The 15,081-nt window shown below is 38.0% G+C and overlaps 1 protein-coding gene and 1 pseudogene across 1 annotated transcript; both read right to left on the bottom strand.

Annotated features, from left to right (window-relative positions):
* Positions 1-971: 971 nt before the first annotated feature.
* Positions 972-2,630, bottom strand: LOC127507799 (major histocompatibility complex class I-related gene protein-like; annotated as a pseudogene).
* A 5,995-nt stretch (positions 2,631-8,625) lies between these two features.
* Positions 8,626-14,799, bottom strand: LOC127507726 (major histocompatibility complex class I-related gene protein-like). Its single transcript, XM_051885021.1, has 8 exons — positions 14,697-14,799; positions 11,609-11,734; positions 11,372-11,551; positions 10,096-10,353; positions 9,590-9,868; positions 9,094-9,372; positions 8,895-9,011; positions 8,626-8,705 (listed from the first exon to the last, which is right to left on the bottom strand). Exons 1-8 carry the CDS (start codon positions 14,797-14,799, stop codon positions 8,626-8,628), a joined length of 1,422 nt encoding a protein of 473 aa, XP_051740981.1.
* Between the last annotated feature and the right edge of the window lie 282 nt (positions 14,800-15,081).

Here is a 15,081-nt window from a genome sequence, read left to right as displayed (position 1 = left end):
GTGAAACTGGAGAAATCTCTGTGCGTAAGGGACAAGGCCGAAGACCTTTATTGGATGCCCGTGGTCTTCGGGCCCTCAGACGACACTGCATCACTCATCGGCATGATTGTGTCAATGACATTACTAAATGGGCCCAGGAATACTTCCAGAAACCACTGTTGGTAAACACAATCCGTCGTGACATCTGCAGATGCCAACTAAAGCTCTATCATGCAAAAATGAAGCCATATGTGAACATGGTCCAGAAGCGCCGTCGTGTCCTGTGGGCCAAGGCTCATTTAAAATGGACTGTTTCAAAGTGGAAAAGTGTTCTATGGTCAGAAGAGTCCAAATTTGACATTCTTGTTGGAAATCACAGACGCCGCGTCCTCCGGGCTAAAGAGCCTTGACCTTCCAGTGTGTTATCAGCATTCAGTTCAAAAGCCAGCATCTCTGAAGTGCATACAGTATGGGCAGCTTGCATGTTTTAGAAGGCACTATGAATGCTGAAAGGTATATAAAGGTTTTAGAGCAACATATGCTCCCCTCCAGATGATGTCTATTTCAGGGAAGGCCTTGTGTATTTCAGCAGGACAATGCAAAACCACATACTGCAGCTATTACAACAGCATGGCTTCGTCGTAGAAGAGTTGTCCTGCCTGCAGTCCAGATCTTTCACCTATAGAGAAAAATACGCCAAAGGGGACCACAAACTCTTCAGCAGCTGGAAACCTGTATCAGGCAAGAATGGGAACAAATTCCAACACCAAAACTCCAGAAACTCATAACCTCGATGCCCAGATGTCTTCAAACTGTTATGAAAAGAAGAGGAGATGCTACACCATTGTAAACATGCCCCCGTCCCAACTATTTTGAGACCTGTAGCAGGCATCAAATTTGAAATGAGCTCATTTTGTGCATAAAATAGTAAAATTTCTCAGTTTAAACATTTGTTATGTTATCCATGTTCTATTGTGAATAAAATATTGGCTCATGTGATTTGAAAGTCTTTTAGTTTTCATTTTATTCAAATTTAAAAAACGTCACAACATTTCCGGAATTAGGGCTGTAATTAGAATATGAAAAGTGGGAAAATCAAAATGTATGAAGCTGAATGTGAAAATAGGAATACAAAAAATTGTGGGAAAAGATAATCTAAATATTTATTGTGTGTTTTGTTGAACAAACATTATTGTGTAACTGTATTGTACTTTATTAACTTTAAAATAGTATTCTACACATTACATAATAAATGTTACTATAGCATTTTAACAACATTTCAGTAACTACAAAGATACAAGTTTAGAGGTTGATTACAAGTGTACATATTCATGGTGTAAAATAAATTCTCACAAACTTCTCACAAAAAAGAAAAAACACACACGTTTTATCTTTCTTAAGCCAATCACGTTATTTTACCTGTAAACCTTATGAATCTGCCGTTGCTGAAAAGGAAGTTCAGACATTTAGGAAATACTCATTTCAATCATACAGTTGATGTAATGTTTAAATTAAAATGAATGTATGACCAGGGGCTAATGAAAATGAACATGTGACAATACTCACTAGAAGCAGAGGAGTAGTCACTTTTAGAGGAAGCTACAACACAGGAAATTAACAGATGGACATTAATCATATAAAAAATGAATTCACCCACATTATTATTTACAAAATTATCTTTATATGCATCTCTAATAGGAACTATCCTTTATCGTTGTGTTTTACAGTTTTATTTCTTGTATTACCTGAATGCGTCTTTTCCTCCATATAATGATATATATAATAGCAGCCACTGTCAATAACACCAACCCCAGGATCTAAACCACAAGCACCGATGAAGGCACTGACTCAAATGTTTCCCCTGGATACTCTGAAGTGTGACAAAAAGGTCACAAAGACATTCATTTATCAGATATATTATGTGCACTATCATTTGCTCTCATTACCCAAATCAATGTCCAGTTTGTTGTCCAGACTGAGGTGTGTGGCAGAGCAGGTGTATTTGTGTTTGTCTGCACTGATCTTCAGACTCTTCCTCATCTGGTACGTCCCGTCACCATTGGGCAGCAGATCTCCTCCAGTGATCTCATGATCAGATACAGGCTGTCCATCTCTGAACAGGGTCAGGTTGATGTGACGAGGGTAAAATCCTGTTGCCAAACAACTCACAACGAGACCCAGAAGACAGTTCTTTCTTGAGGAGCTTGACTTTGGGTTTCACTGTGGAAAAAAGGTAACAGAAAGATATTATCATTATTATTTCAGTACATATTCACCTGTAAAATTCTATATAAATGAGAATAAATGAGAACACTTGTAATTCAGTAGTTTAGCTGGGAGTCAGTCATTGTACCTTTTCTATTGACTTGATTTCTCCTTTTTTAAAGGTAACTCTTGAGTGTTTTGATGCAGAATGGTTGGTATAAAATTTCATGACGCCTCATGCTACATTCAAGAATGACATTCAGCACTTGGGTTGAGATGTTTAAATTCCCCTGGTATGTGAAGTTCTTGTCAACATATAGCAACTCATCAGAGGTGGAGCCTCTGAAAGCATCCCGTGTGATCATTTGTCCCGGTTCACCATTATCTCTCAGTTCACACACAACCAGCCTCTGATGAGTAAGATAACCTTTAATGTAGAGATAATGTGTTAGGGTAGTGTATATACATACACATATACATATATATAAAATTTAGTTTTCAATTTTTACAAAAAAGTAAGTTTTTTGTAGCTACTGCCCATCTGTTCATAAAGGATATTTGTATGTTGTCACTTATGGTGAGGAGAACATTTGGATTGAACACGTCGTCTTCAGTTGTTGTATTTCCTCTGGATGTATTTCCTCTGAATGAGAGTCTTCGTCTCACCGTTACGCCCGTTTCAGGCCGGGTTCACACCGCACGCGTCAGCAGCCCGTGAGCAGCGCGTATTTTTTTCGGCGTGCATGTTAACCAACGGATGCATTCACACTGGCAGCAGGAGCAGCGCGTAAGCGTCAAGCAGGAGCGTCGCGTAAGCAGCAGTGAAGTGGGGGCTTCGGCGCCGAGTCTATTTTTGCGGCGCCGCTGACGCTCAATTAAAGTGAAAGTACACTTTTGATGGACAAAATAAATGTAATTTCACACAAAAAGTGTTCAAAATGCACAGAATAAGCATGTCTAATGTGTTTTAACAAGAATTTGAGTATGACAGAAAAGAAAATTAAGAATCAAAAATATTTATAGAAGATTTACTCATTTAAACTTTTTAATTATTCAGTTTGGGTTAAAGTGTGGTGTATTATAAAAAAAATAAAGTAAACTAGCCAGAAAATATGATATATAAACATTCTTTTAGTTATTACACAGAGAGATATATAGGCTGCAGCATACCCAAATCAAACCCAAGTTTGCTGTCTTGTAAACATGTGCACGCGGGAGATGATGTAAAACACAAAGCTTACCTCATTCATGTGCAGCAATGGATGACACGAGGTTTTTATTTATTTATTTTGATTTATTTATGTATTTATTTACGTTTATATGCGAATGTTGTAGCACTTCCCCATGTTAACAAACTTTCAAGACGATCAAGTTTATAAATGACCAACTTATAACATTTTTTTATAGCTGTCTTTGTAAAGAAATGCTCACTTTATATGTAGCTTCGAGCCGCTGCTGTGACGCTGTACAAACGCTTCCAGTGTGAATACTCTCGCGTCTCTGCAGCTGCAGTGACGATGTAGTTACGCTCACGCGCCGCTCACGCTTGCAGTGTGAAACAGGCATAGTACAAAACTCTGACATCATCCAACATCACTAGAGCGCTAAATTCAGGAAATGGCGTTTGTCCATTAATGTATGTTGCAAGCACCCACAAAGAATGAGAGCCATAAAAGGAAATTTGAAAACAACTGCACAAATAACAAAATTGTGGTATGTTAAACATCTGATATGTGTTCCATTAAATTCTTTTTGAAATCAACAGTTGCTATTCAACCAGGAAATCACGCAGAAAAAAGTCAACAATGTGAAAAAGAAAGTCAAATTCTTCAGCTGACAAATCTGTAAAAAAACAAAAACATACATTAAGCAGGCAGCAGTGGAAAAAATTACTTCACTCACTTCACATGCTTAAAAAAATGCTTAAATATTTATTTAAAAAATCTTTAATCATTTTATTGTTTTGTTTTCATTTAAATTTGTTTGTGGTTTTCAGGCTTCAAATCATAGGTTAGAAAGAGAGATGGATATATATATATATACACACACATATATACATATCTGTGGTGTGCGGAGGTGTTTTAAAATGAGGCAACGTCCTTATTTATGTCCCTGTTACACAATTTTCCTGGTTAAGTTAACATTACATAAAAAGAGAGACCAAATTCAATTCTATTTTGTATTTTTACACTATGTAATGTTCTAAAACCAAGTATACATTTCATCAAGTTAGTGTTTTTACACATTTTTACATTTATTCCAAAATAATAACTAAAGGCAGTAACAATTTAAACAATATATATTATTTATAAACTAATATTCAGCTTTTCTTTTTAATAGTCAATACATTTTCAGTAGTCATCAAGCTTGTACACACTGGTCACTCACTCACAAAGATGTACCTGTTTTCAGGCCATTTCGAGTGCGATTTTGACATGAAATAAAGCAGTGATATCTAAGTGACAGTTGTTTACTTACTTTTTATTAGTCTTCCCATTAACGCCATCAATGTCTTCATTCATGCCGATTTGACGAGTAGTGCACAAAAACAAGAGGCGGGATTTATCGCACGAACCAATCAAGTCCAATCGTAATCGATCATACCCAATCATAGCACGATGGAGGCACAGCCTTCTCTCACGTGACTTTCCCCCATTCATTCTCAGTTACCCCCCACTAAACCCACCGCACGCTTAGGGGGCTCTGCTTTGTTTCTATGAGCTGAAGGGAGGCAGAGAGATGCGGATTCCTCGCTGTAACTTTACCTGCGGGTGTCGCTGTTTGACAGTGTTTCTTTAGAAAAACGAGTGACTTTTACACTTTTTAATGTCAAATTTTGTAACATTTGCATTGTTTTATTTTTGTAATATCGATTATATTCTCATCCAGTTTTTTTGAGGAGGCACTGCCTTCCTTGCCTCCTCGGAGGAAACGCCCCTGTATATATATATATATATCGTAGCATAATTTGGGAACCCCTTGCAGAATCTGTGAAAATGTGTAAAAATTTAACAAAATAAGTGAGATTGCCATACAAAAGGTATGTTATTTTTTATTTAGTACTGTCCTGAGTAAGATACTTTACATAAAAGATGTTTGCATATAATTCACAAGACAAAAAAAAAAAAAGAAAAGCTGAATTTATTAAAATGAACCCGTTCAAAAGTTTGGGAATCCTTGGTTCTTAATACTAAAAAATACCCCCCAGCTCTTAATGCATTGTATTTCCTTCTGGAGCATCAGTGAATGTTTGAACCTTTTTTAATAGTTGTGTTTGAGTCCCTCAGTTGTCCTCAGCTTGAAAAGATGGAGCTCAAAATCATTCAGTCACTGCTGGAAAGGGTTCAAATATGCAGAAGATGCTGGAAAACTGAAGAATTTTTGGGACCTGGAGATTTTTTCTGAAGAACAGAGCTCAGTTTAACTGCTCAGAACAAATAAGAGACTCATGAACAACCATCACAAAACAAACAAACAGTCGTAGATCATCCAGGTAACCACACACAGTATTAAGAACCAATGATTCACAAACTTTTGAACAGGTTCATTTTAATAAATTCAGCTATTTGTTTTGTCTTGCGAATCATATGTAAACATCTTTTATGTAAAATATCTTACTCAGGACAGTACTAAATAAAAAATAACATGCATTTTGTATGATCTCTCTTATTTTGTTAAAATTTTTCACATTTTCACAGATTCTGCAAGGGGTTCACAAACTTTCAAGCAGCACTGTATATATTAACATCAACCATAAAAACTTAAAAATACATTATCCAGCATGCATCACCTCTAATCAGTCACTTACAGAAAACAATTAAAATGCTTACTTGCATATACCGTGGAGTGTTGTTAAACTCACCTCTGAATGCTGTTTAACCTGCAGTTGAGCGTTGTTTAACTCAACGCTGGATGCTGTTGCAATCCTGACCAAGCGTCCATATGTGATGAGTTGGGAGTGAGAAAGTGTTGATAAAGACACTGCTAGGAATTAAAGTATCTTGTACAGTGATGGAAGAAATTAAATAATAGCAAAACACACAAGATATAGTACCTTCAATGCCCTTAGATGGCGATATCGCTTTTTTATAGAAGACTGCTGCAGAAAAAGTTAGGTGTCATGCAAAATGTAATGTGTAATTGCATTAATCTTCACAAATGTACTGGATTAAAAAGTACATTTATTTGTTCAAAAATGTAGTCAAGTAGAGAGTAAAAGTTGCTAATATCTTTGATACCAAAAAGACACTTAAGTACAGTAACTAATTACATTTACTCAAATACTTTACACCTCTGATTGTCATCAAAAATATCTTAATTTGTGTTCCAAAGATGAACGAAAGTCTTACGGTTGTGGAATGACATGAAGGTGAGTAATAAATGACAGAATTTTCATTTTGGGGTGAACTAACCCTTTATTTTTTTCTTTTGCAAATATTTGCACTTGCTGTAGATTTCTTTCAGTAAATTTCACATATATGAAATGAAGTAAAAATCTACTTAACTAAGTTGAGTACAATTAACAAAGAGAATAAGTATATTTGACTTGTTTAAAGTTTTGTTGAGTAATTTCTGTTTAGTCATTTGAAGTTCACTTTGCAATACAAAAAGTACATTTTACTCACTATTTGTAAATTTTACTCAATGTTTCAATAAATTTGAAGCAATGCCTTTAAAGTGTATGCTTTACTAGCATTTAAGCAAACAATACAGTAGATTTCTTGTTACAATTTCAACCATCCGAATGATGTACCAATCTGAATGTTGTGTAATCTATAAGACAACATATATTTAAGCTACACAACTGAACTCAGACACCTTAATACTTGGTTACAATAAACAATAGCGGTAACAATCAATGGATAGTTTTCAAGTATAAATGGGTCATTTTGAGTAGAAATTGAACTCCAGTGGCCTGTTGCACGAAGACAGTTTAAGTTGCTATCCAGGTAAGTTTGAGATTAGTTTGAGCAAATTCTGCTTTTTCAGGATCATGAAAGTGGACTGGTTTTTAGCTGTGTTCATCGCCACGGTAACTTATGCTACACGACTAATTTTTAGCAGTTTTTATTTTGGGTTAGAGATTGCAAACCCAAACTGGACCAATCAGCTGTGAGTAAAATTACATGTATCTGATGCAATAAAGCCACTCCCCCTGTATCGCTTGCTCCAAATTAAAGCAGTTTAGAGTGAAAGAAATTTAGAAACAAAATCACTCATCTTTTGCTGCTAGTCCTAATTATTTATTATATTTATATTATATAAATTATAATTATGTATAATGCATATATATTCATATAATTATTATATTAATAGACAATTAATATTAAACTTTGCTTTTAAATTAATATAAATGTAATGTATTAATATATCAAGATTTTAAACAAATTCAGCTTATTTATTTGAGCTCTTTGTGAACATATATAATTTATTAGGCCTATTTCTTTGATTCACATGCATTGATATAGTTAGATATTTTCTTTCACTGCCTTCTCAAACTTTCACTGCAGCAGCAGTTCATTCCTGCCTTGTAAATGCATTTAATTTCATGATATTTTTCATAACGATCTCTTAATCTTCAGAAGAGAAGTGAATTGTGCCGGATCTCTCTCAAGAAGTGAATCAAACTGACGCCATGTGATTAGCTGTTTGCTGTACGTGTCACACTTTCAGGTGCACGCGCTTCAGAGTTAATCGCAAACCTGAGTTGACAGAGAACATGTATACCGAGCTTTGTGTGACCACTGAACCTAATCTAAACCAGGTTGGATTTATCTGGATTTGTCAACTCCAAACCTACTCTGAAACTCAGAGCTTGTTCACCTAGATTCATGCAAGAGACTTCAGATGACACAAAACAGCAAGTTACTAAACCTAAACAACAAAAGCAACAATGAAAGTGTAAATACAACTGGAAAACAATGAAAAATGCAACCTTATTAATTATTCATGCCCCAGTGCATGATGGGAACACCAGTATCAAACAGTTGAGTAGGTTTTGCTTAATTTTATAACTTTGATATTTACTTGAATATTCATTGTAAACAAACAATTCCAAGTAAAATATAGCCTACTTATAAGTTCAAGCTTTCGTTCCTACAAGCTGGAATTGAGTACTAATATAGAATTTACTTTTTTTTTTTCTTTTTTTTTTCTTGCCTGAACTAACATGCAATGTAGAAATTACATTTTTTTTCCTGTAGTTTTTACATCACCACAGAATCATTTTTTTATCAGTGAAAATAGAAGCTTCTTGAGGTGATTTATGCTTTATGCAATAAAAAGCATGTATACATGTATACTGTAAGCACAAATCTTTTTTTTTTTTTTTTTAAAAGTGTGTGAATGCAAATATTTACGGTCACTAACATTCATATTTGCAATAAAATACCTTGGCAATCCCATTGCTTTTATATTGTAGTTATATTATAGTTCATTAATTTACTCATTTAAAGAAGTTTCTTTTGTGTGACTTCTTGTTGTGTTTGATGTTGACGTTGTTTCCACAATTTCTTCAGATGCTGAAAAAAAATGAGATAAATAAAATTAAATTTAAAACCAAATACTTACTAGGAATAGCAGAATAGTCACTTTTAGATGAAGCTATAACACCAAAAGCAAAAAAACATTTGAATGGCAATTGTAAATAAAATTTTCTTTTGGTTTTATCTTTTGCATCACACATATACTAGACTTATTTTAGATCCTACCTGCTCGTCTCTTCCTGCATTTATATAAGACAGCTCCAGTTCCAAACACCAACATCAGAGCCAAAACTATCAGCACTGAGGGAATCACTGATTTAAATGGTTCACCAGGATCAAATTCTGAAACAAACATGTTTAAAAGGTCACAAACAGATTAGAAACTCAGTGTTATAGTCTGTTTTACTTTTTCACACCTCATTACCCAAAGTGATGTCCAGTTTGTTGTCCAGACTGAGGTGTGTGGCAGAGCAGGTGTATTTGTGTTCATCTGCACTGATCTCCAGACTCTTCCTCATCTGGTACGTCCCGTCACCATTGGGCAGCAGATCTCCTCCAGTGATCTCCTGATCAGATACAGGCTGTCCATCTCTGAACAGGGTCAGGTTGATGTGACGAGGGTAAAATCCTGTTGCCAAACAACTCACACGAAACCATCTGGAATTTATGTTTGCTTTCTGAATGAATCTGACTCTGGGTTTCACTGTGGGAAAAAAGTTATCAGAAAGAAATATGTCCGCTTTTAAACAACCCAAACACACTAAATATTTTTGTATATAATATAACTGAAATATTATAATGATATTAAATATTTCACTATAATGTAACAAAAAAACATGTTGCATTTGATTAAAAATATTAATATAGTACTATGTGTACATTACCACAATACTTCTCTAGTTAGCTGGGAGTCATCATACCTTTTCTATTGACTTGATTTCTCCTTTTTTCAAGGTAACCCTTGAGTGTTTTGATGCAGAATGGTTGGTATAAATGTTCATGACGCCTCATGCTGATTTCAAGATGGATTTTCAACACTTGGGCCGAGACATTTAACGTACCCTGGTATGTGAAGTTCTTGTCAACATATAGTAACTCATCAGTGGTGGAGCCTCTGAAAGCATCCCGTGTGATCATTCGCCCCGGTTCACCATTATCTCTCAGTTCACACACAACCAGCCTCTGAAGAGCAAGAGCACCTTCTTTAACGGAGAGATAAAGTTTTAGGGAAATGATTATTGAATTCAACATTACATGCACAAGTATATGTATATGTATATGTATGTATATATATATATATATATATATATATATATATATATATATAATTAGATATTTTACATTTATAAAACAAATCCTACTACTTATTATTATCATAATCTATATTGAAGTGTTTATCAAGCTCCGAGTCTTGAGCTGTACTTACCATTAGTTTTATTTATATTTTTTTTTGCTACAACCCATTTTTCCATAAAAGATATTTTCATGTAGTCACTTATTGTGAGAAGAACATTTGAATCAAACACATCATCTTCAGTTGTAGTATTTCCTCTGGGAATGAGAGTCTTCGTCTCACCGTTATAGTACAGAACTCTGACATCATCCAACATGGCTACATAGCTAAATTCAGGAAATGGTGTTTGTCCTTTAATGTAAGTTATAAGCCACCATAAAGAATGAGAGCCTGAAATTAATAGAAAAATATGAAGTTAAGATGTAGAGACTGCATCACAATTACAGGACAATAAATTATGAAATATCTCGGTTACTAGTGTAACCCTCATTCCCTGATGGAGGGAACAGAGACATTATTTTGAAATACTGACACTAGGGATCGCTCTTGAGAGCCCCAAACACCTCTGATGTATTCAGAAATGGCCAATGGAATTGGCAAATGAAATATGCATGTCTGGCCACTCTCCGGAAATCCAAGTATAAAAGAGAGCCAGTGTGCTCATTCATTTAGGTTTGTGCTGAGGAGCCATGGAAGTGTCTCAACCAAGTCAGCGGCAGTTCAGAGTTGTGGCAGGAGGGACACAACGTCTCCGCTCCCTCCATCAGGGAAAGAGGGTTACGCTAGTAACCGAGATGTCAAAGTACTGACACTAGGGGTGCCTATACTAAACATCACAACTGAACTGCATTACGAGCTGTAGGAATGCAGCTGCTGACAAACTTGGCTTGTCAAGTAACAAATGCACTTCGCCTCCTCGCAACCTTCCAGTGCCCAGGAAGTGTAACCTCAAGTTTCTCTTTTTTTTCAGGAAATATATAATTTATAATGGAAAAAGGTCACTTCAGCTGTAAACAGCCTTTTCTGTTACATTAGATTAATTACTTTAATTACAGCTATAGCTCACCTGGTTGTTAACGCTGGGAAGCATTGACCCTCTCACAGAGAAGGGGAGGTTAGTATGTGGAAATTCATCCTATGAACTTGCCAGTAGTAACTATCACATAGGGAATAGTCTCTGTGGAGTGCTCCACCTACTGGGGGGAGAAACTACCAACCACAGTTATTACGGAGCCATCCAGGGAAGACACAGGGTTCACGTTAGGGAACCGAATAGTGGAAAAATACACATAGAGATAGCGTTGGGTCTCCCTCTTCAGGAGGGATTGCTTGCAATGTTACCACTTGATCCCTGAAAGGTGTAGTGGGAACCTTGGGCACATAGCCAGGCCAGGATCTCAGGACCCACAAGAGTCTGTCGGTCTGAACTCTAGACATGTTTTGTTAATGGAGAAGGCTTGAAGGTCCCCCACCCTCTTGACAGAGGTGGGTGCAGTCAGGATGGCCATCTTCATAGAGGGGGCAATAAGCTCAACTGTAACTGACTGTAAAGGCTCAAATGGCTCTCTCTGAAGGGCCTGTAAGACCACTTAGAGATCCCAAGAGGGGATAAGGTGCGATCTTGGAGAATTTAACCTCCTCGCACCTCTTAGGAACCTAATGACAAGGTTGTGCTTTCCTACTGATTTTCCCTCTATGGTGTTGTGGTTTGCTGCAATCACAGCCACGTACACCTTTAGAGTAGAGGCAGAAAGGTGGATCTCCAGGCCCTCTTAAAGGAAGGAAAGCACAGACCCAATACCACACCTCCATGGGTCTTCTCCTTGGGAAGAACACCAAGCAACAAACAGGCGCCACTTCAAAGCATATAACTGCTTTGTTGAGGGGTCTCTAGCTTGAGTGATTGTGTCTATCACTGCTGGTGATTGCCCTCTAAATTCGTCCCATCCAGAGACCACACATGGAGGTTCCAGAGCTATGGGCGCAGTGTGCTAAACTGTGCCCTTCCCCTGAGAAAGAAGTTCCTTCCTCAGGGGGATTCACCAAAGAGGGGCCACTGCCATCAGCGTGAGCTCTGAGAACCAGGTCTGGTTGGGCCAACAAGGCGAAACCATCAGAACCTACACAGAGTAGTCTTCCCTGACTTCGCACAGCGTGTGTGCAATGAGACTCACTGGGGGAAAAACGCACTTACGCAGACCCCTGGATCTTCTGAAAGATGTGCTGTCATTGTGACTGAGTCCAACTCCACACAGAGAAAAGAGATGCTCTGCACAGGGGAGAGCTTGCTCTTCTTCCAGTTGACCTTAAGTCCAAGTCGGCTAGGTGCTCGAGGACAGTGTCTATGTGTGCACACAACAACTCTTGAGAGTGAGCTAAGATTAGCCAGTCATTGAGATGCAAATGCCTGCATCCCTCAAAGGGGTAAGGGAGCCCTCTGCGACTTTGGTAAAGATGCGAGGAGACAACCTGAAGGGGAGGACCTTGTACTGCTATGCCCACTCTTTGAAGACCAGTGACGGTCGAGAAAGCTGGGACTCATCGTAGCTTGTCACACTTAACTGATCCTTAGAGTGAAGCTGGTGTTCGATGTTCGATGCCTGGCCATCGAGGTAATGAGAGCCATGAACACCTTGTGTGTGTGACCCAGGGAAAGAGGAAATTGCTCTTTGGCTGACTGTGTGGTAGCCTTCTGCCTGGTGGCATCGGGCCAAAGGAAATAATTGCTCCCCTCCCATCCTTCCAGCGGGAGTGGGGCCCATCATCAGTCCTGGGGCGAGCAGGTCAGCTCCTCCCCCCCTGGGTCACCCATCCTCAGGTCCGCTTTGAAGCCTTGCATTAAGATTCGGGGCGTGAAAACTTTTGAACAAGAAGATGATGTGCTAGTTTTTCTTATTTTGTTTAAAGATCATATTTTTTCATTTAGTACTGCCCTTCGAAAGCTACAAAAGATACTTACATGTTTCCCAGAAGATAAAAAAGCATACAATTTATCCTGTTCATCCATTTCAGAAAGTTTACATCCCCGGCTCTTAATGCATCATGGTTCCTTCTGGACCATCAGTGAAAGTTTGCAGCTTTTGTAATAGTTGTGTTTGAGTCCCTCAGTTGTCCTCAGTGTGAAAAGATTGATCTCAAAATCATTCAGTCACTGCTGTAAAGGGTTCAAATATGCAAAAGATGCTGGAAAATGCTGGAGGATTTTTCTGAAGAACAGAGCTCAGTTTAACTGCTCAGGACAAACAAGAGATGCAAGAACAACCATCACAAAACATACAAACTGTCGTAGATCATCCAGGTAACCACACACAGTATTAAGAACCAAGAGTATGTAAACTTTTGAATAGGCTCATTTTTATAAATTCAGCTATTTTATTGTCTTGTGGACTTTATGTAAACAACTGTTATGTGAAATAGTTTATTCAGGACAGTACTAAATAAAAATAACATGCAATTTTTATTATTCTTCTTATTTTGTTAAAACGTATAACATTTTTGCAGATTCTGCAAGGGGTATGTAAATTTTTGAGCTCAACTATATATGAGAAATATGAAAACTGTAAAATCTGTTTCAGTTTGCGGTAAGCACGACTGAAGAGAGGCTGAATTGTGAGAGAAGGCCACAGACTCGAGCTTGTTTTGATCTTTCATTTTATTAATGTAGAATAAAACCTGACCTGAATCATTTCTGTTGCCCAGTCTAGTTCATCTTCTTGCACAATGCAGAGCTAAACAAAGACCGGTCACACCTGGAGGGCCAGGTGGCAGTGTTTCGCGGGCATGAATGCACCGCAATCATTCATTCCAACTGGGGAACCTCTGAGTAACCCATGCCACCCCACCATTGAGGGTGGTGAGGATGGAGGAGCTGGTATATCGTGCTCTGGCAGAAAAAGGTGAATTCCACGATTTCGTCAGCTCCTCACGCACTTCCGAAAAGAAAGGAACTGGGGCAGGATGCAGCGGTGCGTTGAGTTCCGAACCCAAGAACCAATCATCCAGCCACAAGTGCTCAGTCCGATGCTTGCAGCCAACTCAGTGTCAGCCTCAGACTGGAACCACCACACCTCAAGCGCCCTCCAATAGCCGTGCGCTTGAGTGCAGAATCGGCTATATTACGCCAAAATATATTAAATGCTAATTATGGTTTAGTATTCTCTTCTGTATATATTTAAGTAATTAAATGAATATAAACATGTGATTAGGCGACTAATGGCTTAAATTAACGACTATTGGCCAGATTTACTAAACAGAGCAAATTAGCGTGAGAGCGTAATTCCAAAAAAGTGCAGATGGGAGTGGAAAGTTCTGCGCGTGGTCTACTGACGATGCACAAATTAAAGAACACAGATGTAGCCGGATCATTTCCATAATTACCAATGCAATCTGCTGGTTAGCGTCTGGTTTAAGACGGCTTTTTTTAGGCGGTAAATAATGGTGCAAACACAAGGTAAATTGATGAGCACAAATCTTAGTAAAACAGCTTAGGTGATTAATTTAAATACTCTCCTCCCATAAATTTTGCGTCTGAATGGGAAACTTCTACAAATGCATATGCAATAAGTTCAGCCACAAAAATAACCGTGTCCATGCCTCTTCAGCGCTAATTTCTCACTGCATGTCTTTAGTAAATCCTGACGGTAGTCTGGATCCTATCTAGCCCTAATAGTCGACTAGCAAAATTTTTAGTCGAGGGAAGCCCCAGTGAGCACCTAATGAGAAATTAAGCTCACCTTGAGGTGAGCCGCCAAACTTATCCGGAAACTCAACAGGAAGATACGTGTGGTTGGAGGAATGAGAAGTCGCCAGGGACTCTCCCAGAGGAAGCTCTTTCATCTCATCTCGAGGAGTGGCCAGGCATGCAAATTTAACTCACCAGTTCCATTGGACTTTTCTAAATAGGTCAGAGGTGTTTGGGGCTCTCAAGAGTGACCCCAAGTGTCAGTTTTTTGATACAACATCGAAAGTGACTGACAGAAAGGGAACGTACTTGGTTACTAACGTAACCTTGGTTCCCTTAGATACGGAACGAGTACTGCGACTTAAAGGTTTAGTTCACCCAAAAATGAAAATTCTTTCATTTATTACTCACCCTCATGCCATTCCACACCCGTAAGA

The sequence above is a fragment of the Ctenopharyngodon idella genome, chromosome 24 (genome assembly GCF_019924925.1).
Source record: "Ctenopharyngodon idella isolate HZGC_01 chromosome 24, HZGC01, whole genome shotgun sequence".
NCBI lineage: Eukaryota > Metazoa > Chordata > Actinopteri > Cypriniformes > Xenocyprididae > Ctenopharyngodon > Ctenopharyngodon idella.
Note: the sequence above shows the minus strand (reverse complement) of the source record. Positions and strands in the feature narration are given on the sequence as shown.